This window comes from Exophiala viscosa (genome assembly GCF_022695815.1).
Source record: "Exophiala viscosa unplaced genomic scaffold EDD37scaffold_7, whole genome shotgun sequence".
Classification (NCBI taxonomy): Eukaryota; Fungi; Ascomycota; class Eurotiomycetes; order Chaetothyriales; family Herpotrichiellaceae; genus Exophiala; species Exophiala viscosa.
The window spans coordinates 639,972-665,045 of NW_026944359.1; the positions used below are offsets into that span (position 1 = coordinate 639,972).

General features: G+C 51.3%; 10 protein-coding genes across 10 annotated transcripts; 4 read left to right on the top strand and 6 right to left on the bottom strand.

The window, feature by feature from the left end:
* Positions 1–135: 135 nt before the first annotated feature.
* EDD37DRAFT_610365 (uncharacterized protein) lies at positions 136–444 on the top strand (the record flags this gene model as incomplete). Its single annotated transcript, XM_062815204.1, has 1 exon — positions 136–444. The coding sequence occupies one exon, from the start codon at positions 136–138 to the stop codon at positions 442–444; it is 309 nt and encodes a 102-aa protein (XP_062668937.1).
* A 773-nt stretch (positions 445–1,217) lies between these two features.
* On the bottom strand, positions 1,218–2,874 carry EDD37DRAFT_633704 (uncharacterized protein). The gene has a single exon (XM_062816804.1). It carries the CDS (start codon positions 2,519–2,521, stop codon positions 1,268–1,270), a length of 1,254 nt encoding a protein of 417 aa, XP_062668938.1. The 5' UTR covers positions 2,522–2,874; the 3' UTR covers positions 1,218–1,267.
* Positions 2,875–5,022, bottom strand: EDD37DRAFT_695454 (retrograde regulation protein 2). Its single transcript, XM_062820106.1, has 2 exons — positions 4,775–5,022; positions 2,875–4,720 (listed from the first exon to the last, which is right to left on the bottom strand). Exons 1-2 carry the CDS (start codon positions 4,885–4,887, stop codon positions 2,998–3,000), a joined length of 1,836 nt encoding a protein of 611 aa, XP_062668939.1. The 5' UTR covers positions 4,888–5,022; the 3' UTR covers positions 2,875–2,997.
* A 199-nt stretch (positions 5,023–5,221) lies between these two features.
* Positions 5,222–7,036, bottom strand: EDD37DRAFT_454541 (adenosylhomocysteinase). Its single transcript, XM_062812906.1, has one exon. The coding sequence runs from the start codon at positions 6,906–6,908 to the stop codon at positions 5,556–5,558; it is 1,353 nt and encodes a 450-aa protein (XP_062668940.1). The 5' UTR covers positions 6,909–7,036; the 3' UTR covers positions 5,222–5,555.
* Positions 7,037–7,763: 727 nt separating this feature from the next.
* On the top strand, positions 7,764–8,851 carry EDD37DRAFT_633707 (uncharacterized protein). Its single transcript, XM_062816805.1, has 2 exons — positions 7,764–8,483; positions 8,532–8,851. The coding sequence occupies exons 1-2, from the start codon at positions 7,958–7,960 to the stop codon at positions 8,690–8,692; spliced, it is 687 nt and encodes a 228-aa protein (XP_062668941.1). The 5' UTR covers positions 7,764–7,957; the 3' UTR covers positions 8,693–8,851.
* Positions 8,852–9,031: 180 nt separating this feature from the next.
* EDD37DRAFT_633708 (ATP synthase F1, delta subunit) lies at positions 9,032–10,478 on the top strand. The gene is made up of 3 exons (XM_062816806.1): positions 9,032–9,288; positions 9,467–9,784; positions 9,867–10,478. The coding sequence occupies exons 1-3, from the start codon at positions 9,139–9,141 to the stop codon at positions 10,068–10,070; spliced, it is 672 nt and encodes a 223-aa protein (XP_062668942.1). The 5' UTR covers positions 9,032–9,138; the 3' UTR covers positions 10,071–10,478.
* On the bottom strand, positions 10,399–13,997 carry EDD37DRAFT_454650 (Six-hairpin glycosidase-like protein). Its single transcript, XM_062812907.1, has 2 exons — positions 13,514–13,997; positions 10,399–13,463 (listed from the first exon to the last, which is right to left on the bottom strand). The coding sequence occupies exons 1-2, from the start codon at positions 13,896–13,898 to the stop codon at positions 10,690–10,692; spliced, it is 3,159 nt and encodes a 1,052-aa protein (XP_062668943.1). The 5' UTR covers positions 13,899–13,997; the 3' UTR covers positions 10,399–10,689.
* Positions 13,998–14,752: 755 nt separating this feature from the next.
* On the bottom strand, positions 14,753–18,604 carry EDD37DRAFT_454793 (SNF2 family N-terminal domain-containing protein). Its single transcript, XM_062812908.1, has 2 exons — positions 18,229–18,604; positions 14,753–18,097 (listed from the first exon to the last, which is right to left on the bottom strand). The coding sequence occupies exons 1-2, from the start codon at positions 18,290–18,292 to the stop codon at positions 14,859–14,861; spliced, it is 3,303 nt and encodes a 1,100-aa protein (XP_062668944.1). The 5' UTR covers positions 18,293–18,604; the 3' UTR covers positions 14,753–14,858.
* A 1,196-nt stretch (positions 18,605–19,800) lies between these two features.
* EDD37DRAFT_610373 (uncharacterized protein) lies at positions 19,801–21,308 on the top strand (the record flags this gene model as incomplete). Its single annotated transcript, XM_062815205.1, has 2 exons — positions 19,801–19,840; positions 19,900–21,308. The coding sequence occupies 2 exons, from the start codon at positions 19,801–19,803 to the stop codon at positions 21,306–21,308; spliced, it is 1,449 nt and encodes a 482-aa protein (XP_062668945.1).
* Positions 21,309–21,893: 585 nt separating this feature from the next.
* Positions 21,894–24,473, bottom strand: EDD37DRAFT_455181 (uncharacterized protein). The gene is made up of 7 exons (XM_062812913.1): positions 24,306–24,473; positions 23,876–24,256; positions 23,685–23,830; positions 23,457–23,637; positions 23,319–23,410; positions 23,108–23,271; positions 21,894–23,060 (listed from the first exon to the last, which is right to left on the bottom strand). Exons 1-7 carry the CDS (start codon positions 24,335–24,337, stop codon positions 21,951–21,953), a joined length of 2,106 nt encoding a protein of 701 aa, XP_062668946.1. The 5' UTR covers positions 24,338–24,473; the 3' UTR covers positions 21,894–21,950.
* Positions 24,474–25,074: the final 601 nt, after the last annotated feature.

Sequence of the window (25,074 nt, forward strand, 5' to 3'; positions counted from 1 at the left end):
CGCATCCTCCGTCAGATCAAGATTCTCTCGTTATTGTCTCGACGTGACCTCATCGTCACTATCCTTACGCCCTAGGCCCCATATTGTGCATTCCTTTAAGGGCGACAGGGCGAATCTAGCCGTTCTGCGGCCACCATGCCGTCCATAACGACTACTACAGCGGCGGCAGCCTCAACGACGCTGAATCTGACTGCTTCATCGTCTACGGCCGAAGACCAAGACATCTACGACGAGATCGAGATCGAAGACATGACGTACGACTCGAACCTGCAGATTTACCATTTCCCGTGCCCATGCGGTGATCGATTCGAGATTGCCATTGCGGACTTGCGAGACGGCCAGGATGTCGCGGTCTGTCCAAGTTGCAGTTTGATGATTAAAGTGATTTTTGATTTGGAAGACCTGCCCAAGGAGGAAGAGGATGGGAGCAAGACTGCTGGATGATGGTGGCTGAGCGAGAAAAGCACGAGAAGAAACACTGAAGGAAGTTCCAAAAGACATTGATCTCTAGACACGACAACAAACGTCCCGCGGGACATGAATCGCAAAACTCTGGACGCCTTCGAGTTTGTGATTCGCAACCCAAGCTCAGAAGAATAGCGCCGTTGGAGGCGCGGAGGCCGAGTCTTGCTGGGGCGCCGCCGAACATGGCGTACCACGGACGCAGTTTGTGCTGGGGAGGGAAGAATACGTATTCTCGCGCCAGATGCAAACATGGCCAGTGGCGACCCTGGCGAGCTATATGGTCAAAGTCTGGACCAGGTGCCCTCGTGCAGTACGCGCGCAGCAGAATCGCAGGCAGATGCCTGTTGAGATCATATGCAACCCAATGCGCTAGCCAGGCACAGTCTCACTGTTGGCGGCCGACGAAGATGCTGTGCTCTGCAGAAAGCAGGAGTCGAGACGACGCACTCAAAGGCACGATTTCCGGACATAATCAGGTGTTGGCCATGCTCTGACTGTAGGATCATGGCATGTGGACAGCGACAAGTAAAGTTGTTGGCTGAAGAGCCAGAAAGCCGGCGGAGGTAGACGGCCGGATGGCAGTGCGCAGTATAGGATACATAACGAACAGTGCAAGACGGTAGCAGGGGATGGACATTTCGAAAGCAACACACCATCAACCTTCTACATGGTTTCCATAAGATATGTTTAGATACATCCGTTCCCGGGGACTGGTCATCGTACACTCTAATCACACTGAACTTGTCTGAGATACCTGCCCTCTTCACTCTCGGTGTGTGTGCACAGTATGTATGTAAGCGACTCAAGACGCAAACACTTTCTCGGCAACGGGCATATACTCCAAACCCAAGCCTTCGTCCTCTGACTTCTCGGCGCCCATCTTACATATCCGTATTCTATCGATGAGAATGTCTTTCGCCCATATATATTCACTGCCAGGCCCAACTCCTGCGTCAGTACCGTGTTCGGACCGGACTTCATCTCTGTCCCTCGCAGCACGTCCATCGTTGAAGTACTTCAGTAGATCCCTTGCGTCCACTGTCCCTGAGTCCTTCTTGCCGCCCTTCCTTCGCTGCTTGTTCCACTGCTTGGCGTAGATCATGTTCGCGACAGTGGCATGTAAGACCAAAGGTCTGCTCTCTGTGACCAGTCCAGCATCTTTGAAACGCTGTTGAATCAACTCGCCGAAAGTCTGTAGGCGGGATGTGCTGTCGTGCGGGTTGGCGAAGAAGACTCGGCTACTGCTTGGTTTTGGGAATGTGCCTAGGCCGGAGAGCGTGACGGATATGGACGTCGGAGAATACTGCTGAGGATCGTTCTTAGAAGGCACGTCTCCTCTCGACGACTTAATCGTTGGGGGTGGAGATATCGCGCGAGACAGGGATTCGAGGGTTGTTGCCAGGATCTCTGATGTATTTTGCGGCCTGCTCTTGCGCTCTGGCTCGGGGCTGGATTGACCTGCGTCTACGTCTGCTTCTGCTTCAGCCTGGTCCTGATCACCTTCTACCGCCGCCGGTCCTAGCTCCTGATGTGATTCGTCTGTAGGATGAGGCTTCTTGCCTCTCCTCCCGCGAACCTCTTCACGCTTGTGCTCCGCTTCACGAAGAAATTCTAGGTAATCGATGTCCTGGAGTATCTTGAGCGCCTGCTCCATGTCCTTGGGTCTAGTCAGATCCATCATTCCGAGCGTCAAGTGAAATGTGCCTGGCGGACGATGTGCCCCGACCGGGATCAAGCGTAATCTCGGATCTGGGCCGCCGTTCGTGGCAGCGCTCTCTGTCGACTGACCCCCTTCGCTTCCCTCGGATGGTGCAGTGACGGATCGGAAGTAAGCTAATGAGTCTGCAAGTTGTGGTATGGAAGACGCTGTGACCAAAGGAAAGCATATGAAATGGGTCGGCCTTGGGGCCGCTGCATTCCAGACCATTCTGCGTTGGAACTCACGGTACTGGCACTCTCGCCGTGATGAGATAGCGAAGGCGGCTGGGATACCGCGAGCTGTCGAGGTGGACTTGGTTATATGTGTTTCGAGTGTGTGAAGAGCTCTTCGAGGCATTGAACATTGCCTGGCATTGCGTAGCTAGGCTTGCTTGCCCAACGTCCGAACAGTTGCCTAGAATCTATAGGCGATCAGATCGCTGATTTCCTGGAGATGGATAGCCTGGATCATAGAGAACGACTTGGTGACTCAGATTATAAGGTATCTTGAGGCTGCTTTTTGAACACTGGCTTGTTTGTTGCATGAAGGTTGAGTCATGAGTTTCCGATGGTATCATTTGCGGGATGCTTCATCCTGGTTGCCATACAGTTAGGCCTAAATACCTGCAGCGCAAGCAAGTTTCAAGCATGACCTTAGGCGCTCCTTCAACCAGCACAGTCATCCCCGGGGTCGATTCAGGTTAGTGAAGTTAGGCAGTCTTCGACGAGGCACCCGATACTCCTGACTATTAAACACTATCGTAGGGCTATACAAATACATGCTAACAGTAAAGAGTACTGCACTGGCTTCGGTGAGCCATTGAAGCCCAAAACTCAATCAATGGACAGCTGCTCTGCAATAAGCACCTGGACGGCCATCCCCCAGCCGTCTCGTCCACCTATCCAATTCTTCTTCTTGCCCACTTTGGATACTTTCCTGGCATATCCTTCCATGCGTGTCCTGCCAACGATGGGGTTCTCATCCTCGTCCCCGTCCCTGTCGTCACCAGGGCACGTCGATACCTTGCTCTGACGCCTTGGGGTTGATATCGTCAATTCAATCCCCTGCTTCTGTCCACTCTTACCCAGCTTATTGGCAAACCTTGCAGACAGCCACAACTTGGGCTTCACACCTGTGTATCCGGTGGGATAGATCTCCCCGATCAGCCAAGCCAGAATACCAGCATAATTGCACCACCAGACCTCTTCTGGGGTAAGCAAGTCCGCCAGGCGATGCTTGAAGAGCTCCTCGCGTGGTGGCAGCTCGCCATCATATCGATTCTCCAACATGAGGGCGATCTTGGCTCTGGATGCATGGGAAAGGCCATGGGCCGCTGACAATACACCGGTGATGGTGCTGTAAAGGGCAGCAACCGAGGCCACCTCCTTGCCCATCGAGGTATGTTGAAAGCACAGATTTGCAAGACCCTCAATGATGTGTGGAGTAATTGTGTCTGGAACACACTTATCCAGTGCCGGTGCTGGCAGAGCACTCAGAAGAAGTGCCTTGAAGTGCCAGGCCGAGGGACGTGCAAAGGGTGCTGAAGCCACAGCTATAGGGTCTTGAGCTCGGATTTGACGAGGCAAGTCCCTGAAGAGAACACCCTCCCGAACACCTCCTTGACAGAATCGTGCAACCGATATTCCCAGCGGCAATGTGTTAGAGAGGACGTTGATCAAGAAGGCAACTGCTGGAACCTGATATCTGCGACGGTCTGAGACGCGGAAGATTGTCTCAGCCTCACGAGCAACCTTCTTCAGCCTTTCCGTGTCCGTCAACTCGTCTTTGTATACCTTGAAGCCGTTGATGATAGAGATGGGGTAGTGTTGACCGTGTTTCTGCGACTGACTGAGCAGTAGGTATCCCCATCCGCGAAAGCCCCCACCAGAGAGGTACAAATGCCAGCCACCCTCCCTGCGAGCCTGATCTATGAGTTCTGCCGGGATGTCCAGTTCGTCATAGGCCTTGCGAAAGTTCTCACTGATCTCTTTCCGAAACTCCTCCTTGGCCTTCGCCGGATCCTTGCCCTGCTCACATTCGGCCAGTCTCCTCGTCAGGGCCGCGGCGCCGTATGGAAATGAAATTGCGACTTTGGGGCTGGTGCGGACCATTCCATCATGAGAAATGATCCATGTCACTTGACAGCTTCCACCACCGAGGTCCATCACTAGGCCCCTCACATCGGAGAAGCTAGACACGATGCCCATGGCACCCACGTTACCTTCTTGTGCCTTGGTCAGCATCTCAACGGTGAGCCCCGTCTTGGCTTTGATATGATGTCTGAATTCCTCCGAGTTGAATGCTGTACGGGTCGCCTCTGTAGCTACGATCCGTATCCGACATTTCCGGACCCCAAAGTCCTTGCACACGAGGGTGAATCGTTCGAGCTCAGCAGTGACACTCTTGATAATGTGGTCTGGAATGGGAATCTTGTCCCCTGTATCTGGGTCGAACTGTGCGTCGTAAAGTGATATGCCGGCCCGATCTTGGTACAACGTTGGCAAGATCCTCGTCGTAGGAGGAGACAGGTCTGATATTGAGAATCGTATCCCATTGCTTCACAAAACATAATCGTCAGGACGATCCTGGCTCCCAGAGATACACGCTTACCTTCCCATGTCCACCAGTCCGACTAGACAGCCTTTCTCAGAGGTGACAGGTTGGTCGGACTGTGCATACGTCCCTGTCAAGCGAGTCGGCTCCACCCCTATACGGCTTCTCATGGTTCCGGATGTCAACGTCGCACAAGATCACAAGCGAAATGGTAGTGGGTTGTTCATCATTCTTCGATGAATAAAGATGGGAATAAGGATACAAGCAAAACTCGACCAAATGCTCGTGGTAAGGTCCAGTTTCTTAGGAGTCCAGGTGACCTTCCACTACTAATGTCATTGCTTTCGAGCCATGGTCTGAGTGGTTGCATGGTGCCACTTGCACGTGTCAAACTTTACAAGCGCGACTATCGTTATACTTATCGAAGATCGGAAACCACGGATCACTCCCAGCTAAGGTGCGCACGAAAATGCCCGCAGGAGCAGGCTTTTAATTCTCTTCATTTATCTGGGGGTATCTGTTGGAAAGCTGATGAAGCTTCTCCAGTTCGTCCGTTGAAGGACGTTGCTCTCTTGGCTGTTCAACAGAACAATGCACAAGAGGACAAGAAAGACACAAAACTTTTGTTGTGTCTGTCATATCATCGTTCCCACTTTTGCCTCGTTAGTCGTTGAGCTGATGCAAAATTCTTTTGCCATCCCAAGAGGTTCAACATATCGTCTCGCCTTCCCATTCTATGCGTTGAGCATTAGAAACCAACTTCCGAGGTTGAGGACCAAGAACGCCGGTACAGATGCGCCAGAAAGCCGAGACTGTACAATGCACGGAAAAGGGACATCTAGTATCGGTACATGTCTGACTTGAAAGGACCCTCGACATCCAGACCCAAGTATTCGGCTTGGACTTCGGTCAATTTGGTCAATTTGACGTTGACGTGCTCACAGTGTAGGAGAGCGACTTGCTCGTCAAGGATCTTAGGCAGGACATAGACACCAACCTCCTTCTTGCCACTCTTGCCGAACTCAATGTACTTCTTGCCAAAAGCCTCATCCTCGGCCTTGTACAACATGATTTGAGCAAGGACTTGGTTGGAGAAGGAGCAGGACATGACGAAAGAGGAGTGGCCGGTGGCGCATCCTAGGTTGACTAGACGGCCCTCGGCGAGGAGAATGATGTTGTTACCGTTGGGCATGGTGTATCGGTCGACTTGAGGCTTGATGTTCTGGACGCTCTTGGAGTTCTTCTTGAGCCAAGCGACATCAATTTCAATGTCGAAGTGACCAATGTTGCAGACAATGGCGTCGTTTCGCATGACTTCAAAGTGCTTTCCGACAATGATATCTCTGCACCCAGTAGTGGTGACGAAGATCTGACCTAGAGGGGCAGCATCCTCCATGGTCACAACCTGGTAGCCAGAGACAGCGGCTTGTAGAGCGTTGATGGGGTCGACCTCGGTAACGAGGACGCGAGCACCCATGCTGTGAAGAGCTTGAGCACAACCCTTGCCAACATCACCGAAGCCTGCAACGACAGCAATCTTGCCAGCAATCATGACATCGGTAGCACGCTTGATACCATCGACCAGGGATTCTCTGCATCCGTACAGGTTGTCGAATTTTGACTTGGTGACGCTGTCGTTGACGTTGACAGCAGGAATCAACAAGCTCTTGCCCTTGAGCATTCGGTAGAGGTGGTGAACACCAGTGGTAGTCTCTTCTGACACACCGTAGCAGTCTTTCAGCATCTCGGGGTACTTGTTGTGGACAAGAGCGGTCAAGTCACCGCCATCGTCAAGAATGAGGTTGAGGGACTTTCCAGACGGGAAAGACAGCAACTGTTGTTCCAAACACCACTCGTACTCTTCCTCAGTCTCACCCTTCCAGGCGAAGACGGGTGTGCCACCAGCAGCAATGGCAGCTGCAGCGTGATCTTGTGTTGAGAAGATGTTGCAGCTGGACCAGGTGATTTCTGCACCCAGAGCTTTCAGGGTCTCGATAAGGACGGCGGTTTGGATGGTCATGTGAAGGCAGCCAGCGATTCTGGCACCGGCAAGAGGCTGATCGTCTGCGTACTTTGTTCGGATGGCCATGAGACCTGGCATTTCGATCTCTGCGAGCTCGATCTCGCGGCGACCAAAAGCGGCCAACGAGATGTCGGCGACCTTGAACTTTTGAGCTGGAGCGCTACCCATGATTGCGGTGTTTTATGGAAGATTAATATGAAGAGGATAGGGAGGGATGTTTGTTGGAGACTTATTTGAGGGTCTGTAGAGGGAGAAAATGAGCAGTCTCGATTGATGAATGAAAATACCAAAAGAAAATGTATGCAGGCACCGTAGGCATTGACCGACCAATCAATTGGCCACTTTGCAGAATCACCACCACCACAAGCGGCTCTCGGTCATTTCTCAACTGCCGATTGAATAATGAAGCTGTTGCAGTAAGTTAATGAGCGAGGCCAACTTGTCCACACTGTACGGAGTACGGAGTGTTCTCATCGTTCAGCCTCTCATTCTGGATATCTCAACAACGAAGTTGATAAGCAGCCATTATGCTCGGTCTCATGCCTGTTTCATTATTGCTTGGAGACCGTCGACCTCATATGGGTGGTACACAACTCACCGGTGCCTGCTGATTGGTACCTTACTCACTCTCTTTATCGTGATATTTTGCCCTAATAGGGTAACAACATTGCAATCTCTATTGCAACCCGATTGCTGTGTTGCACCTATCGCTCGTCGATCCCTCCTCTCTATCTCGATTTCACCCTCGAAGAACAGTCGCGTGCAGAACAAAGGATCTCGAGATGAAGAGGCCGCGAATCTGCACGTGAGGATGCCTGCTATCAGAGCCCAGCGCAAGCTTCTGCAGCAAGCAAACCCATCTTCATGCGTCTCCCAAACAGAGACAAGTTCGAGGTATTTCTACTTCCACATTATTGTCTTGACCGCTATTCCTGTGACTGCAATTTCCTTCACCATTTTCTGTGAGTTTATGGCGTTGCACTTTCCATGGTACTAACCCTCGAATTGCGTGATCTATGGCGCCTTTTACACAATCCTGAACGCAACACAACACCCGTCACTTCGCACCTGCGCGTGTCCTGCTTTTGTATCTTCTACTTCACTGTTTCGGTGCTCTCACAGTTATCACAAGTATTCCTACAGCCAGCATTTGTGGGGTGTCTGATCTTTGACGGCATCCTACCTCACTTGCACGGAGGATCCGTCCCACGAGAGCAATGGCCGCAGTACTATCAACCAGAAGTCTGGACGTTGGGAAAGGCCTTGAGAAACGTGTCGAGAATGTCACCATCCGTGACATATCCGCGACCGAAGTGCCTCAACCTGCTCAGACCGACTATCAAGACAGAAACGGCCGGCCACAGTGGTTAACAGTTTCTCCATATCTCGAACCCGAGCACCTTCTCGATCTTCGGACACTAGACACGCCCAATCGCCTCCTCGCTCTGGCGTTGACGACATTAATACCAGCCACCACCGAGTATGCGACTATCAGATACGAGGACGCCTTCGACTGGGCCAAACTAATGTCTTCCTTGAGATCTTTGGCCAAGATGGAAGGCTATCGATGGACGCACCAAGAATTGTATGTGGTGGAGTTTCGGTCCAAGTTGAAGGCTGATATTGACGTCGACCTCCTCTTGAAACTTGACAAGTTCTCTCACGCGGAAGCCACACATGCGGGCAATCTGCTCAAGTACTGGTACGGAGTACCGAGTCCTGAACGAAGGAATCTAGCAACATGTAAGTAGCCTGGAGTGGATTCTGGCCTTCCCGTTAACCCCTCTTCAGGTTTATGGAGAAGTAAGGAGGACGCGATCCTGGGAGGCACAGGACCCTGGCATAAGCAAGCACGTGGTGTCATCTCGGCAATGTATGAGCAGATTGATGTCAAGGGCCTACGTCTAACCATCGAAGACGACATCGAGACTTGGAGTTTCGCGCCCTATTGATATTGCACGAGGGCAAGCATTGGCGGCCGTGTACAGAAAAAATAACCCTTGTCCATTCTCCTGCATAGCCGGGAGGTGGACAGTGATGCGTTCTAGTGGCGTCGATACGCCAGACCTGTGGTTCTTTCTCATGGCAAACACTTATGTAGGCGGTGCCGCGCCATATTAGAACATACGTTTGTACGTGAACATTAGGAAGTGCCATTCTAGCGACAGTAGACTAGTTTGATGGACATAATGAGGAGCTGCTCACGAAGTTGCTCTATTTTACCACAGCCTTTCCCCTTTCGGACTAGACTGATTTTGAGAGCAGCTCAACTTTGAACATTCGATGACCTCGCAAGCTTCGCAGGGCTTGCAATTCACGCCTCGACTCTCCACTCCAAGCTCACACCGTTCAACTTTCATCGGGCTTGTGAATTCGGTCGTTCCTCGCACATATCAAGATGATGTCCTCAAGGCTGGTGCGGCCCGCCTTCGCCGCCGCTCGAAGCACAGCTACCCGAACAGCTATCCGAACCTACGCTGCTCCTGCGACCGACACGAAACCACCCGTGGCCCTGTTTGGCCTGGACGGAACCTACGCAAATGCTTTGGTACGTGAAACAGGAAATCTGAGAGTGATTCTGGGGGAGATCATGGGAGGATATGAGAGGCGCATACCCAAACCCTACACTTCACCACCAAACCAACACGAAGAACTTCCCCCTCAAAATCCGCGAAAGATAGCTGAAAAGGATTCTTAATGCCAGCAGACTAACACTGGAAATATAGTACACCGCCGCCGCCAAACAAAACGTCCTCGACCCCACCTCCAAAGCCATCAGCAGCCTCACCCAGATCCTCAAATCCGAGCCGAAACTCCAGAGCATCATCGCCGCGCCCACCCTCAGCGACAGCGACAAGTCCCAGATCGTCGCCGAACTGGAAAAGCACACCGGCGGCGCCGACAAGTCCGGCACGGTCAAGAACTTTTTGTCCGCACTCGCCGAGAACAACAGACTCGGTCTCCTTGAGGGCGTGTGCGAGAAATTTGGAATTTTGATTAGCGCTTCAAAGGGCGAGGTCGAATTGCTTGTTACTAGTGCTGCTGTACGTTCTCCTTAATCCATAACCCATACCTGCACTTCCTTTCAGAGTCGGAGGAATATTAGCTGACTTAAGATGGGAACAGAAACTCGACGACAAACTCCTCAAACGCCTGGAAACCGCCATCGGCAAGTCCGAGTACAGCCAGGGAAAGAAGCTCAAGACCGTGACGAAAGTTAGCCCGGATATCCTCGGTGGATTGGTTGTCGAGATCGGCGAGCGCACTATCGACCTCAGCGTGTCCGCCAAGATCAATCGTCTGAACAAGCTGCTCCAAGATTCTGTGTAAAGAGATTCCCGTGGGAAGTTATTTGGGTGATGGCGCATGCATTGCGCGACTTGTGCATGAAAACTCCTGGGAAACCAATCATGCCACGCTGCTAGACTCGATCTCGAAAAGGAAACGAAGATAGACTAGGTATGCGTGGAAGGTCTTTCCGTGAAAGAGCCGCTCCCAATCATCGAATCAAATATGTGTATATATGCGACTCCTCAAAATGTCCAGATCCAAGGTATTTCTTGCCCAGGGGAATTCCTGCTCCAGCATGCAACATCTCTGAAAACTGGATTCACGCCGATGCCATCTTGTCACGCATATTTTACAACAGTGCTGGAGACACCACAACTTGCATACTTTAAGTCTCGTGTCTCTGTTTCATAGATCTCACCAAGGTCAAGCATCGCTTTCTGGAGCAAGTATCTTCCATGATCGATCCATTCATCAAGGCTACCACACCGCTTTTCGCTAATAATGATGCTACAAACGTAACCTCCGTGAAAAACAAGCGCTCTTTTCAGTCTTTCTATCTTTCTATTACCCCCGTCTAATGATAATTCTTGTCGTTATAGTCATCGCACAACCACCACTGTTCACAGCAGCAGAAGGTCAAGCCCAAAGTGCAACGTCCTTAATCCAATTGAGCCTCGAACTCGTCTTCATAGACAGCGACACTTTCTTCTGTCTGAACACGATGCAGCTGCTCTTTGATGAAACTTTCGTAGTGACTGTCAGCTGCGCTCCGTCTACGTTCCTGTTCCAGTTGCTCTTCTTCTCCAAATGCATTGGACTCGGACGCTTGAGATTCGGATGGAGGTTGTGGGAAATAGCCATTTTCGCCATCGTCGCTGACAGCATCGGATTTGTGGTCGCCGTTGGCGCTGGAGACATAGCTCGAACGGTTGCCGATCGAGCGAGAGGTTGAGGAGCGGCGAATACGGGGAGCGTTGGGGCCGTTGGGACCAGGAGTACCAGCATAGGTATTCTTTCTGGCAATGCCTCGGCCGTAGATGTCATCGAAGTAATGGGCAGCAGCTGTGGACGGAGTTCGTGGCGTTTGAGGGAGACGGCAATTGATGCCAGTATCATGAATCATCTTAGCCATGAGGCCAGTCCAACCACACTGGTGAGAAGCTCCAAGTCCACGCCCAGTGTCACCATCGAAGAACTCGAAGAACCAGACATAGTCCCTCCAGTTGGGATCAAAGTCCAAGGTGTCATTGCCGGCGTTGATAGCACGGCGGCCGTCGTTGTCTCGAACCATGAGATGCTGCAGGCGATGCTGAATCTCCTCAGCAACGTGACCCAGGTGCATGTATTCACCAGAGCCGGTAGGGCACTCAACCTCAAAGCTCGTTCCGTAGAACATGTAGAAGCGAAGCAGTGACTCGACAAGCAGGAAGTTCACAGCCATCCAAATGGGTCCTCTCCAGTTGGAGTTGCCTCCAAACAGGCCAGAGTCAGAATCTCCTGAAACATAGCTGACTTTGTACTGTTGACCGTTGACGTCCATGCTGTAGGGGTGATCCTCGTGATACTTGGACAAGCTTCGGATGCCGTGCTCAGACAGGAACTCGGTCTCGGAAAGCATCCTTTTGAGGATCTTCTCCAGCCTCTCCTTGCTGACGAGCGATAACAACAGACGCTGGTCTTTGCCCCTCTTGCGCATAGAGGCAATATTGCGTTCGGCAACATCGGTGCGATTCTCGATGAACCACTCCATTCTCCGCTTGAAGTTGGGAAACTTGTTAATCAGCTCCGGCTCCAAGGTCACACAGGCATAGAGAGGGATGAGGCCGACAAGGGATCGAACAGGCATCTGCTGCGTCCAGGGTCCTCCCCACGAGATTGCATCGTAGTAGAACCCATCTTCATCGTTCCAGAGACTCTTTTCGGTGCCTCCAGCACGGAAAGTCATGGCATCTGAGATGAGGATAAAGTGCTCGAAGAACTTTGATGCGATGTCTTCGTAGATCCTCCTGTGCTTGGCAAGCTCGAGTGAAATGTTGAGCATGCAGAGACAGTAGAAGGCCATCCAGCCAGTACTGTCAGCTTGCTCCAGCACACCACCAGTGGGTAGGGGATCAGAACGATTGAATAGGCCAATATTGTCGAGGCCCAGGAATCCACCCTCAAATACGTTCTTGCCTTCGTTGTCTTTGCGGTTGACCCACCATGTGAAGTTGAGGAGTAGCTTTTGGAATACACGCTCAAGGAAGTCCAGATCCTGCCGACCGTACATCTTTCGCTCAATCTTGAAAGTTCTGAACACTGACCAGGCGTGGACGGGTGGATTGACGTCGCCAAAGTTCCATTCATAGGCTGGCAGCTGCCCATTGGGATGCATGTACCATTCTCTGGTGAACAGATCAAGCTGCTTCTTCGCAAACTCGGGATCGATCATGGCAAGTGGGATACAGTGGAAGGCAGAGTCCCATGCTGCGAAGAAAGGATATTCCCATGAGTCTGGCATGGACAGAATGTCATCAAGATGCATGTGCTTCCAATGCGCGTTGCGGATACTTCGCCGGTTTGGTGGTGGCGGTGGCATGTTAGGATCGCCATTAGCCCATTGGTCCCAAACGAAATAGTAATGCTGCTTGCACCACAGCATACCGGCGAATGCTTGTCTCTGAATGTTTCTCAAATCATCGGCCATCGGCAGAGGACTGATGCGATAGTAGAATTCGTCGGCTTCTTGACGTCTCTGCTCCATGATGTCGTCGAGCAACTCCTCGTTCAAGTAGCCGTCGTACTTTTTGGACATGCGAAATCTTACTACAGCGCACTCTCCGGGAGGTACACCTTTGCCTTGTCCAAAATCATACCAAGCAGCACATTTTGTACCTGAGCAACGAGGATTGATAGCACCTTTTTCTTCGTTGACAATCCACCTGTGGAAAGCGTCCTTGACATAGGGTTGTTTGTTCTTTGCGCCATACAGACGGTCCGTGTTGGTGTCATTCTCAGTGAACATGAGTTGAGGGTGGACGTCATCTGAGTCGGATCCGCAGCCAGGAGAGGGAGACAACTGAAAGAACCGTGTGCCCAGCTTGTGGTGCTTTGACTGTGCAGTCATGGGTCCGACCATGCGGATGTTTGGCTTCAGCTTCTCGGACTCATGGCCCCAGGTCCAAGTGTTCCGGAACCACATATGCGGAATGATATGCAATGGTGCCGCCTCCGGTCCGCGGTTGTAGGCTGTCACACGAAACAACAGCTCTTCTGGGTCGTTGGCCTCCTTCGCGGTCTCAATGAAGATGTCAAAATAACGGTCGTCTTTGAAAGCATCCGAGTCAATGATGTTGAACTCCCTCTCTTGTTTGCCACGCTTAGCGTTCTCCTCAACCAGCTGCTCGTAAGGGAATCGTCTTTGCGGTAGCTTGTAGAGGTATTTCATGTAGGCTGTCACATGGTTAGCTTGACTGGACGACAACAGCCGAGCCCGTACTTACAGTGAGAAGGTGTATTGTCCAAGTGGAAGTGTGCCTCCTTGAGACTTTCGCCATGATTGCCCTGAGGGTTGCTCAGACCAAACAGTCTTTCCTTCAAGAAATCGTCCTTCTCGTTCCAAAACGAGAAGGCGATGTTCTGAAAGCCGTGAGTGTCGCTGACACCGGCAATGCCATCTTCACCCCATCGATAAGCTCTTGACCTTGCCTGGTCATGGGAGAAATGACTCCATGCATCTCCATTGTCAGAGTAGTCCTCTCGTACTGTTGCCCATTGTCTTTCTGCAACATAAGGACCCCACTTCTTCCAGTACTTGTTGCGCTCTCGATCTTCTTTGAGACGCTTCTCCTCCTCACAGAGGTATTCGTGGTGGTCGACGACAACCATTGTCGAGGATGATAAGGATAGTGGGGTAGGCAGACAATGTAATTGATATGGAGTACCGGTGAACAGCACTTAGTACATGTCGCGGAAAAGAGCGAACGGTGGGAGTGACTGAAAGAGAGGAAGAGTTGATGGTCCAATTGTACAAGCAATATATGGAGCCCTGACGATGAAGCTCAAGAGCCGCCAGGAGCGAACTTGATGAGCGCAGGAGCACAGGAAGAGGAGCGCAACAATCAGTGCCAGATGAGGCAGGAAGGAATTGTTAACGAAGCAAATTTCCAGTTCTGGATCGTTGCTTCCGGCGCATGCTACAAAGTCAATATTCTGGCTAGCAGCTGCACGGCAAGTCGGTGAGATGTTGCCATCGATTTAGCCGTCGTCGGTGGCGGTGAGTTTGGTTGAATGATAGGCTCGGCTACCTGGAAGCCCATAGCGGGCCTCTAATAAAAGTAATAATCCCCATGCAAGCTTTCTCAACAAGTTTTATGGCATTTTTACCCACGGTACCCGCGCAATCTGCATCCGAGAGCCTCAAAGCCAGGGGATTATTTAGGCGTTGGTGCAGGTCCCGTTTTAAGCATGCAGCCTACTGAGGCAAGTCTATCATGTGCACTGTGCGGAGACCCACGGAGGTCATACCGCCAGTTCCCCAAGTGCATGCGTGTTTCGACGATCTAACGTTAAGAACCACGCATAACGACTCCAGACTCGTACAAACCCTCACGAGGCTTTCCAATCCTTCAATCATGTCATGGTCTATTGTATCTCCCAAATTGTGCTATTTCGCCATTCTATGTGTGCGTCCTCTAACCGACCATTGACGCCCATGAGCTGCGATGCCAGAATGGATAAATCACTGACTTCGTCCCTCTGCAGAATGTGCATGCATATTCCTTTCCCAAACTCGGCAATATCAGCAAAGATGCCATGCCACAAGGTCCCCAAATTGTACACAATGCTCTATTTGAATAGTGCCAAAATGTCCTTCATGTGCTGCTCGCGCACTTCTTGCCTGCTCAACTGTTTGTGGTTCTGATTCATCGACACGTCAGCCAGCTGCTGTTTGCGCTTCTGCAATTCAACAATCTTTCTCTCGATGCTGTCTCTCATTTGATATCGCTTAACCAATACTGGCCGCTTCTGTCCAATTCGATAGATGCGGTCGACTGCTTGCGCCTCGGCGGCTGGGTTCCACATTGGCTCCATGATGAATGCTCGAGAGGCAGCAGTGAGGTTGAGCCCTTGTCCTGCTGCTTTGATGGAAGCGAGGAGGATGCTAATGTTGTTGTCGGAAGCGAGTGAGTCCATTGACCGCTTGCGATTGCTCAAAGACATTTTGCCATCAATCCTCACGAACGAGTATCCATGAGCTCGAAGTGCAATCTCGATAAGATCCAAATGAGATGTAAATTCGGAGAAGACCACACACTTGAGAGGCGGCTCCCCGGCTGCCTCTAGTGGTGCGCTTTCCTGGGTCATAATCGCAAGATCTTGTAACAGCGCTTTGGTCTTCGTGTGGGGCCCTTGGTAGCTGTGATCAGTGTCGTCCTTCTCGCCGCCCTCATCTTCGGCGATGTTGTCGTCTGGTGCGGCATATATCTCTCGTGCAGTGGATCCACTAAATCCAACATATTGTGCACTGATGCATTTCGAACAGTATGGACACGTCACTGGCTCCTTGTCTGGCCTGCTATCGAAGGTCTCTTTCTCTGGCTCGAAGCAGTCGGCACATATCAGGTCAAAGCAAGGCAAGACGTAGCAGCGGATACCTTGGTCGTCGTCCTCAGATTCAATCTGCGCATTACCACTGCTGATCTTCCTTTCACATCTGCGACAGAGATCCAAATCAGCTTCAGTCATCAGATTCAGCGACTCGTAAGCGGATTGACCCGAGATAGTCGGGGGTTTCATTTCTTCGTCAACGTCAATAGCGTCTGACTGGCTGATACCCTTGAGTCGCTCGAGATCTTTCTCCTTCAACAAATCGCGTCCATGAGCGCAAATGAGTCGTAGGGTCATGATGCCACGAAGAACATGGTGCTGAACCCCACTGTTCTTCTCCCTGGCACGTGCCAACTCTTGAATTTGGACATGAGCGATTTCCTTGAAGAAGTCGTGAAGGCGCTTTTCCTCCGGCGAAAAGTCAAGAAGCTCCACAAAGTCCTTTCTCTCCGGCAAGTCGATCCGATCTCTTAAACGACGCAGGGTGAAAGAGTCTACAAATACACGCAAGGCCTTCAGAAAGCCCGCGTCGCCTGCTTGAGCAGGACCCCTGATGTATTGATTGAACCGCATCGCGGTATCGTAAGGATAGAGTCGCAAATACCTGGTCAGAGATCCCAGGTCATCAAGTCGGTTCTGTATTGGCGTTCCAGTCAAACACCAGCGACGTTGCGCCTCAAGGCTGAAGATAGCTTGAGACTGCAGAGCTCTTTGCTCACGGATCGTATGGGCCTCGTCAAGGATGATCCTGAACCACTGGAGTTGTTTCAAAGGACTCACAGTCGCCGAACTCCGACCAGAGAATTCAGATGCCACGACTCCGTAGGTCGCTATGACGATGTCGTACTTTGATAGCGAATATGGGTTCCGCTCTCGATGTGGACCGTGGTAAACATGGTAGGTCATACTCTCCGGGACAATGTGCGTCGCGATCTGGTCCTCCCAGTTTTGGACCGTACTGGTCGGACAGACTATGAGTGTTGCTTTCGTGTTGAGCAGAAGTATGTTTTGATCGTCACGAACGACCTTTTCTTGGCCGAATGTCACCGATTCTTCTGAAGTGCTGCCGACTAGTGATAAGGCTTCTAGAGTCTTTCCTAGGCCCATAACATCGGCAAGTAGGCCACCAAGAACTTGGTCTGGCTCATCCTTGAGCGTTATACCACTGACAACTTCATGATATACTGTGCCTCCAGTCTTGTTGGTCTTACGGCGCCACAAAGAAGAGTTCTCGGACTCTTCTTTTCCATACGTTCTCGGCTGCTCATGTTGCAGCATGAATGTGAGTGCTTGCTTTTGATGACTTAACAACGGCGTTTTGATGATCGATGCTGGCGGCTCGGTTTCGGCCAAAGTGGGTGCGGCATTGGCAAAGGAATCAAAGAGCTTCGAGACAGCCTCTGTGGCTTCCTCCACAGTGCGAGACTCTGCAAGCAGTCGCCCTTGGCCTGTGTTTCGTGGAGGTTGTGGTAGAGGCGTTTTGCGTGCATGAGGATTGACGATTGGTATGCCGGGTTCTGGAGCCATGGGAGGCCGAAGCCATAGATTGTGCTGGCCGAAAATCTTGCCGATCCTAGCAACATCTCCCCTGCGTCCGTAGATGTTCACAATCATCCTCAACTTTTCCGAGCAGGGTTGGTGAGCCCACTCGCCTGGCTTCTTGCGTCGGTTGACGAGTCTCGCCTGCGTGCGTAATCCTGGAATACCATCTAGGACTGGAGCCAGAACCATAGCCAACTCCGGGTCCACTTTAGCGAATCCAGCGCCCCAAGGGTCTATCACATCAATGACAGTATCCTTTGCAGGCGTGCGTCCGAGGGTACATTTTATGACCGGCCACTCGCCTTCCCTGTGGAACGCTGACTCGTGCTTGAGCTTGGGAATCATATGCGCATGTGCATAAGTGGCGAGATGGCCGTAGCAGACTTCTTGATCATCCAGTGTTCGGGAAGATACAATCTCGACATCATCATCCGGCTCATCATCAGTATTGGTCAAATCAACTAACGAATTTAAGGTGGCTGCAGTAGATTTGTCTGGATCTGGTCGCATATACTGGCCAATGATACCATTACTGGGGTGATGAGTATGTGATGTGGTCTTGCTCGGCGGCGTTGGCTCCTCAGTGGTGGTGATTTTGACCTTCTTTCGAGGGTTATCGGCTCGAGACTCAACTCCATAGAGGCCCTCCAGCAGCGATCTGGGACCACTGTTCTGGCGTTCCAGTCCAATCGGAGTTGTAGCTTGTGCATGCGTGTCATTAATAGTATGATCTGGAATGGCAGCCGAGAAAAACGGAGGCTTTGACTTTGATGCTGAGGACTTGAGAGATGCTCGGGGATCTAGCAGCGCTCTATGATAGGCGGTTGGAGGCAGTCGACCAGGTGAAGGTGAAGAGTTCGCGGGCTTGCGTTGTTGCTGCGGCGAGGGTGTCTTTTCACCATTGGAGTCCACCGGTGTACGTGAGTGACGTGCATCTAAATGTGAGGCGACAGTCAGACTGAGAGGCATTTTGTAACAACTCATTCGCACTTCACTCGCCGGACTTTGATGAATGTAGATCCGCTCGGGATAATATCACTAATCACAACAGAGATATCAGACTAACCTGCAAGATTTGGGTTCTTCTTGATGGACTTGGGGTCGAGGAGCATACGCGCATTGCTCGCCATGATTCAGTCAAGGACGCAAACCGTCCATCAAATTGTGTCAACGTAAGGTGAACGCGATATTCTTCGCGGCGAAGCAGTGGCAAACCATATCGGAGCGGAAGCTGATGGCAATGAAGATGTGGCAAGACCTCGTAGGCTGGTCCGGTTTGTAGATCGAGGCAGGTCGGGGTGTTCGGGATGAGTTCAATGGGTTGTACGCAAGAAGAGAAAGTGAAGAAACCAAAGGTGAATATCATGGACTTTTCTATCTTGTAGATACGTCGACGACTTCATGACATTGGTCACGTGCCTTGATATGGAGGAATGTAACAGTGACGAGGGTTTCCTTCATCTTCTCTACACCTCAACCAATGCCCAACATGTCTTGCGGACTGCACCTCTTTAGAACAACGCAAATCAAGATACTTCACTCGAGATCAATAGCTGTGGCCAGGCCTGGTTTTGGCTTGACCCACACAACCTCTTCTATCCTACGACAAAGCCGCAGGAGTCTCTTCTCTCAATCTCGGCGAAGTACTCATTTATTCAAGATTGTGGACGATCACAATCAAGTCTACACGATAGTCACGACAACGCTTGGCTCAGCTCTATCTTCATCCGATAGCGCGCTGAATGATTGCAAACCCCAGAGGGCAGCAATACTGGCAGGGTACATATATGCTGTGCATCGGATAGAGGTCATGATTCATAGCGTGTAGGGTTGTAAATAGATTTGCAACCAGAGCGGCGTCCTTTCAAGTTCACTCGAAAGAAATTGATCCTTGGAAGGGAGACTGCACAAATATAGAGGACGTTGAAAGTGACCTCTGACCTTTGACGATCAGGAAGATCTCGACTCCAGTGTCTGTACCAAGCTCTACAGTTAAATAGTAGAAGCAAGTCAAGCTTGGCAACGTGAACGGGGTCGACGGCTTCCGATGGCGGGTTTTTGACAGGGGCAGCCTGCGTCTACCTGCGGCTTGCTTTCGTGCATTGCTTCTTTGCATGTGAAAGAAACACAATTCACATTCTCTCCGAGTAGCATTTCCGTGCCTCCAATACTATCAAGATTGATTTTCCTGATTGCTAGGTACCTGAACTACGATCGCTGTCTGTAGCTCGAGCAAGTGGTCGCCGGAAGTCCACCTGTTCGCTTCTGTGTGTCATTCACCTTACGCCCCTCTACCATTTCCCCGGACCGCCGTCCCCAACAGATTTCCGCCATATCAGTCGGTCAGCTGCCAGGAGACAACACTGCTGGGAGTCATACTGGCATTGGTCGCATCGCCTCATCCACGCACATAATCCTGCTCTGCTGTCACTTCGGCGTTTTTGTCGACATCACTGCGCTCAAGGATCACCTCAATATCACTTCGACGCTATCCCGCTTCCCAACCCCACCACTGTCGCATCTTCGAGCACATTTCAGACCGATATTCGCCTGCTGATTGCAGTACGAACCTAGGGCTGCCCTGTTGCAGCCTGGAAGAGGTGGAGGCGGTGTCAAGTTGATGTTGGCAACACAAAGAATGTCGTCCCATGGTGGACAGCAGAATTTCCCATTCGGCTGTATGGCTTTAAGAATCATCACTTATTTGGATGCACATTGGCTAACACCTATCTCATAGACGAACAAGAGAACATCCATGGAATCGGCCTGCCCGAGTTTATAACCCCAGGCCCACCTCCGGGTCAACCTCTCCTCAACGCCGTTGAGAACCACAACCTCGACCAATTCTTTAATGACTTCGACCAAAATGCTGCAAGCAAACAATTCGGCAACGCACAATTCGTGCCCACGGCGCATAACCAATACTTTACGATGCCGCCGACCTTTGTGGGATCAGAGACGGATTTGGGCAACCACCCTGTGATCGATCCCAACCATCTACAAGGAGGATTTCAATACGGCGATGGCATGCTTGATCCTCTCGGACAGCAACATGCGCTTGATAATATGCATGGTCAAGCATACAATCAGACGGGATTTCACAACACACTCATTGATCAACTCCAGACCGCGGCCTCGATGCAGCCAGCTTTTGGGCCTGCTTGGCAGCAGCAACAAGCGTTCCCTCCACCCAACATGATACATGCTCAGCAACAAGGTCGACAGACGGTAAACTTCGGCACGGACTCTCGCTTCCAACCCAGCGGCTATGCTGCGCCAAATAACCCCATGGACCCAGACATACCTCAAGCTATGAAAATGCACCCGATGGATTGGTTTGAACCTGCCAGCGCGAGCACTACACAACCCAACACAAGACCAAACACACGGCCAAACACACAACCATCAAGTCCTGTCTGGCAGAAGAAGCGGACGTTCGACGAGTTCCAGCAAGATCACACCCGCAACGGGACCATCAAGCCTACCACGGGCACAATCCAGCCTACTCCACCACAATCCGATACCCGACGAAAACGCAGTTCTGTCACAAAGCGTGAGCCATCATCACAGCCGCGGACACCGCTGTCGAAAACTAAGTCACAGACGTCCATGACCACCGAGAATGCTAGAATGGACGATCACGAAGAAGATGCCGAGGCAGAAGAAGAGGAAACCAGATCACCCTCACCGGCCCCGTGGCCAGCGAATAAGGCTCGCCCTCCACGGAAGACGCCCCCACCTCCAAAGCCCCCTCGGAAAAAGAAAGGCACCCCGAACACATCGACGACAGTCAAACCTAAATTGAAGCACCAGCCTTCTTCCAGCGGGTCCAAGGTCGCATCCAGCAGAACTCCCCTGTCTCTGGAACAAAAGAAGGCCAATCATACCAACTCCGAGCAGCGTCGACGAGATGCTACTGCTCGTTCTTACGCCGAACTGTATGACCTTGTGCCAGAACTAGAGGACATAGGGAAGCAGAGTACCATGAAAAAACTTGAAGTCGTGGTGGCCAAAGTCCAACGTGTCAAGCAGACAGTGGAAGATTTGAGGCTGAAGTTAGGTCTCGATCCTGTATCTGGAAGACCTATGAATGCTGGTGCGCAAGGTGCTCTGCTACACAGCGATGTTCAGGGTTGGCGCTCATGACACAAAGCACGAGATGAGAAAGAGCATATCCCAGATGTCGGCGCCGTCATCGCGTACTCTTTGCCAACACGAATTTACTTACCCTTATTTTTGCTTTCCGAGATACCCTCCACTTCGAATTTCCTATTTTTTGCACAAAAATTACAGCGTTGACGAGTGGCTGGACATACAGACGAAAGGCAGATGAAGCTTATCCTGATGAAGCACTGAAAGGCCGCTGTTTGCAAGAGACGCAGCACGTAGCAGTAAAAGGTGGATGATGTGGAGATACAGAGTACCTAGTCAAATGGTTGATAGCGTTCTCAATGAGATGCACACAGAGAAGATCATCAATGCACATAAGCTATCTCCATCCAGGTCCAGGTTCAGCTCCAGTAGCTTCCAGCGAGAACTGGCCTTGCATGATGGCATCAGATTCACAACCTCGCTCGCGTCGGGGCCCCACGGAGCAGCACAATTTGCCGGTGTCATGAAATCATCTTGTTTGGGAAACATCTCCGGAATGACCCAGTCGGTGCTATTACTCTGATACTTTGGATTGACGCCCCTGTGCCCCATATCCCTACCCCGTATGCCGTATCCTTCCACGAGCATCCAGTGACCTTCCATGAAGCCTCGGCACAAATCCCATGGCGACCTCAACTACACATGCCATCCGAAACCCTTACACCGATCTCTCAGGACGCGTGCAAGCATGCCCCAGTCAGCCCCTTCGGCCACCGCAGCATTCTCTTGCCCATCAGAAAGCTGCACGGGCCTTGCAAGTATGTCGGCGAACTCAACGGCTTTTGCAGCCCACATCTGGGGTTGCATAAGATCTGACTTGGACTCGGTGGATTCCTCACTCGAATCGACGACTGGCTCCTCCGCCGCACTCCTCAGCTCCATTTGTGAAATGTAGAGGTCGATGGACAGATTGAAAAGCGTCGTCGAGAGCCACTCGAGCTCCTCCGAGGGGTACTGATTCCTGTTGTCCCGTCCTGGGATATCGTCTTCGCTGCCGGACCGAGCCAGAATCAAAGCTTGATATGTGATCATATCCAAAGTCTTCAACGCCTTCTCATCATAAGCAGACACGAGACCCTTGTCCGAGCCTCGCCCGTCGAGGGCAATTTGTACCACACAGCGAATCCAGCGGGATGCTTCCGGGGTAGCATAGTCAGAGTGGCTGCGCACTCCTTGGATGAGCTTAGCCAGTAGCTGGGTTGCCGTTATGATTGGAAGTCGAGATCCGCGACGTACTTCTTCGTTCACATCTCCCTGGATAGGAACAACACTCGCTGCACAGAGAACCATATCTACTAAACTCGAGTACTGTCTCGTAGTGGGACGGAGCTGTATGGCCTGGTCGATTATCTGGTTGAGCGACAACTCGGCTACGGGTGCATGCTCGTGAGAGCCGAGAAACAGCATGGCCTCGAGGGCTAGTGGAGATACGGCGACCACTTGCCTGCCCACATCTTCCAGCATTGCAGGTGTAGCATCAGGCCAGTCCCGTTGCAGCTCATTGTACCGGCGTTTTAGATTTGTAGATTTGTCGAAGACATGTCTATACAATGTCTTTTTGATATTTGCTGGTAAAGGAGGCGACTTGCTCGAATATGCAGATCTAGGGAGGTCTTCTATCGTCCAGTCTGCTGATGCTGATCTTGCCTCCGCGGTGTACAGGGCTGCTTGCGCGAAGGATGTCGTAACTTCGTGTAGAAACTTTTCAATCTGGCTTTCTCCGGGCGAATTAGGCGGATATTGTGTCTAACAATGTCAGTAAGCCCTTTTGAAGAAGTAAGTGCCAGACTTACCTCACAAGAGTATTGCAGAAGGTCAATGACGAATCTTGCTGGCCACGACTTCCAATTGGAGATTGCACAAGTAAAGCTCGCCTGCTCAAACCATTTGCAGTCTGCAAGAATTGAAGCTGTGCATCGTGCCTCTGTTGTATCTTGCCTCTGCAATAGCAACAACGCTGTAATTGGTCAGAAGGGCAGGCAGACGGAGTGGCCTACCGCATACCTGATTTGAACACCGCACAAAGTCTGGACAACAGTTCGTCCGAGGGCTTGTCATTTTCTTCAAGAGCTCGAATCAGGAGACGAGCTGTGCATCTGCATTCGTCAGTGGAGGAGTCGAAGCCGTTAATCCGCGCTTTACCTTGATAAAGCGAAAGCATCCACTTCTGCAGGCAGACGGTCCTTGTATTTTTCGAGTATTCGATGAAGTAGTTGTGCTGTTTGAGCATTGGTCCCATACTTCATAGCCTTGGATACTGCTACAAAAAGCAGCTTATTTCGATCATCGTGAACTGTTGCCAGTGATGTCAATGCCGACCACACTGCACAAGCTTAGTCCTCGATGGTTCTGTTGAGAGATGTGACCCACCAGCAGTATCGTCACCCCTGCGGAGAGCAATGCAGTACTGGAGATACCGACTGAGATCATGTCGCTTTCGCGCTGGAGACATCTTTTCCCATACATCATGGGCAGCGTCCACATTGGACTGGTCGAGGTGAAATTGTATCAAGGTTCTGAAGCATGTGAGCGCCCGCAACGGTCCCTCATGAGAACCATACCTCTCAACTTTGCCAATATTGCCATCTCCGGCATTCTTGAACATCTCATGCAAGGCAAATTGACACCATTGATCCTCATCGATCGTGTGCTCGACCGCCTTCCAGATGAACTGTAGTCTTAGTAATCGAACCCGCGCAAAATGAACCCAACTCACAACGAGTGCAGCATGCGCTGCCGCTGGGCTGAGAACGCTTTTCCAAGTCTGAAGTATCCTGTCCAGTGTATCTTGAAAGTCAGGGGGAACGACGAACGTCATCTGGAGTGGTGTGGCCATCATCCATATCAACGTAATTACAGCGTTTTCGGTCCAGAGATTTTCATCATCTGTGGCTAGCCTTGTCGTGATGTACATCTCCAACGCCTTCATAGCATGGCCCACACTGTCATCGACTCAGCCAAAAGCAACTTGGAGGCTCTGGACTATCGTACCTCAAGGACCTCAAATGATGAATATAGTGCATGATCCTGAAGCCATTAAACCTCACATTTAAAATGTTCACATCCGAAACTCACGACTTGTGGTTCGTTGGAATCAAATGCGCAGTGCGGATCATGTTTGACAGCTCTACGGTGATCAGCGAAGTCAGGCGAAATCAAAATGTAACAATCCACCTGCAAGAAAAGCATCAACATTGGGTGCAGATTCGTCTGCGTAGACCTCCAACTGAAGCAGACTCACGCAGAGTTTATTCCCGAACTCCTGAAAACTGTAAGCGACGAATGGCTGCTTGTGTGTCTGACAGACTTACTTCGTGAAGGACATCAAGCGCCTTGCGAACTTCTTCACCAGGGTATGCGCCCGGGGTAGAAAGCAATGCTCTGGCTGCGCACATCGTATGTGGTCAGCTCTGCATAGTCACGACGAGTTGATCTCTCACCGTAGGTGTGAAGCAACGTGAGTCTTGATCCGTCCATGTCAGGATCTCCAAGGTGGGATTTGTATCGATCCGTCCATTGACAACCTCTTTTGAGCCATTTGGTGGCTTCAGCAGACTGGTTTCGGTGTAGCTGATCATTTCCGATCTCATAGCACAAGTCAATGAGTTCACCAACCACTTTGGCGTCCGTCAATGGATGAGAGGTCTCGAGCTGAGCATAGAAATGGTCTGCTAACTCTGCACGGTCTTGTTTCCAGGCCTGCTTGCTGTCAGCACCACCCCTCACTGTCGTCAGAAACCGGGAATTACCGACCAAAGCG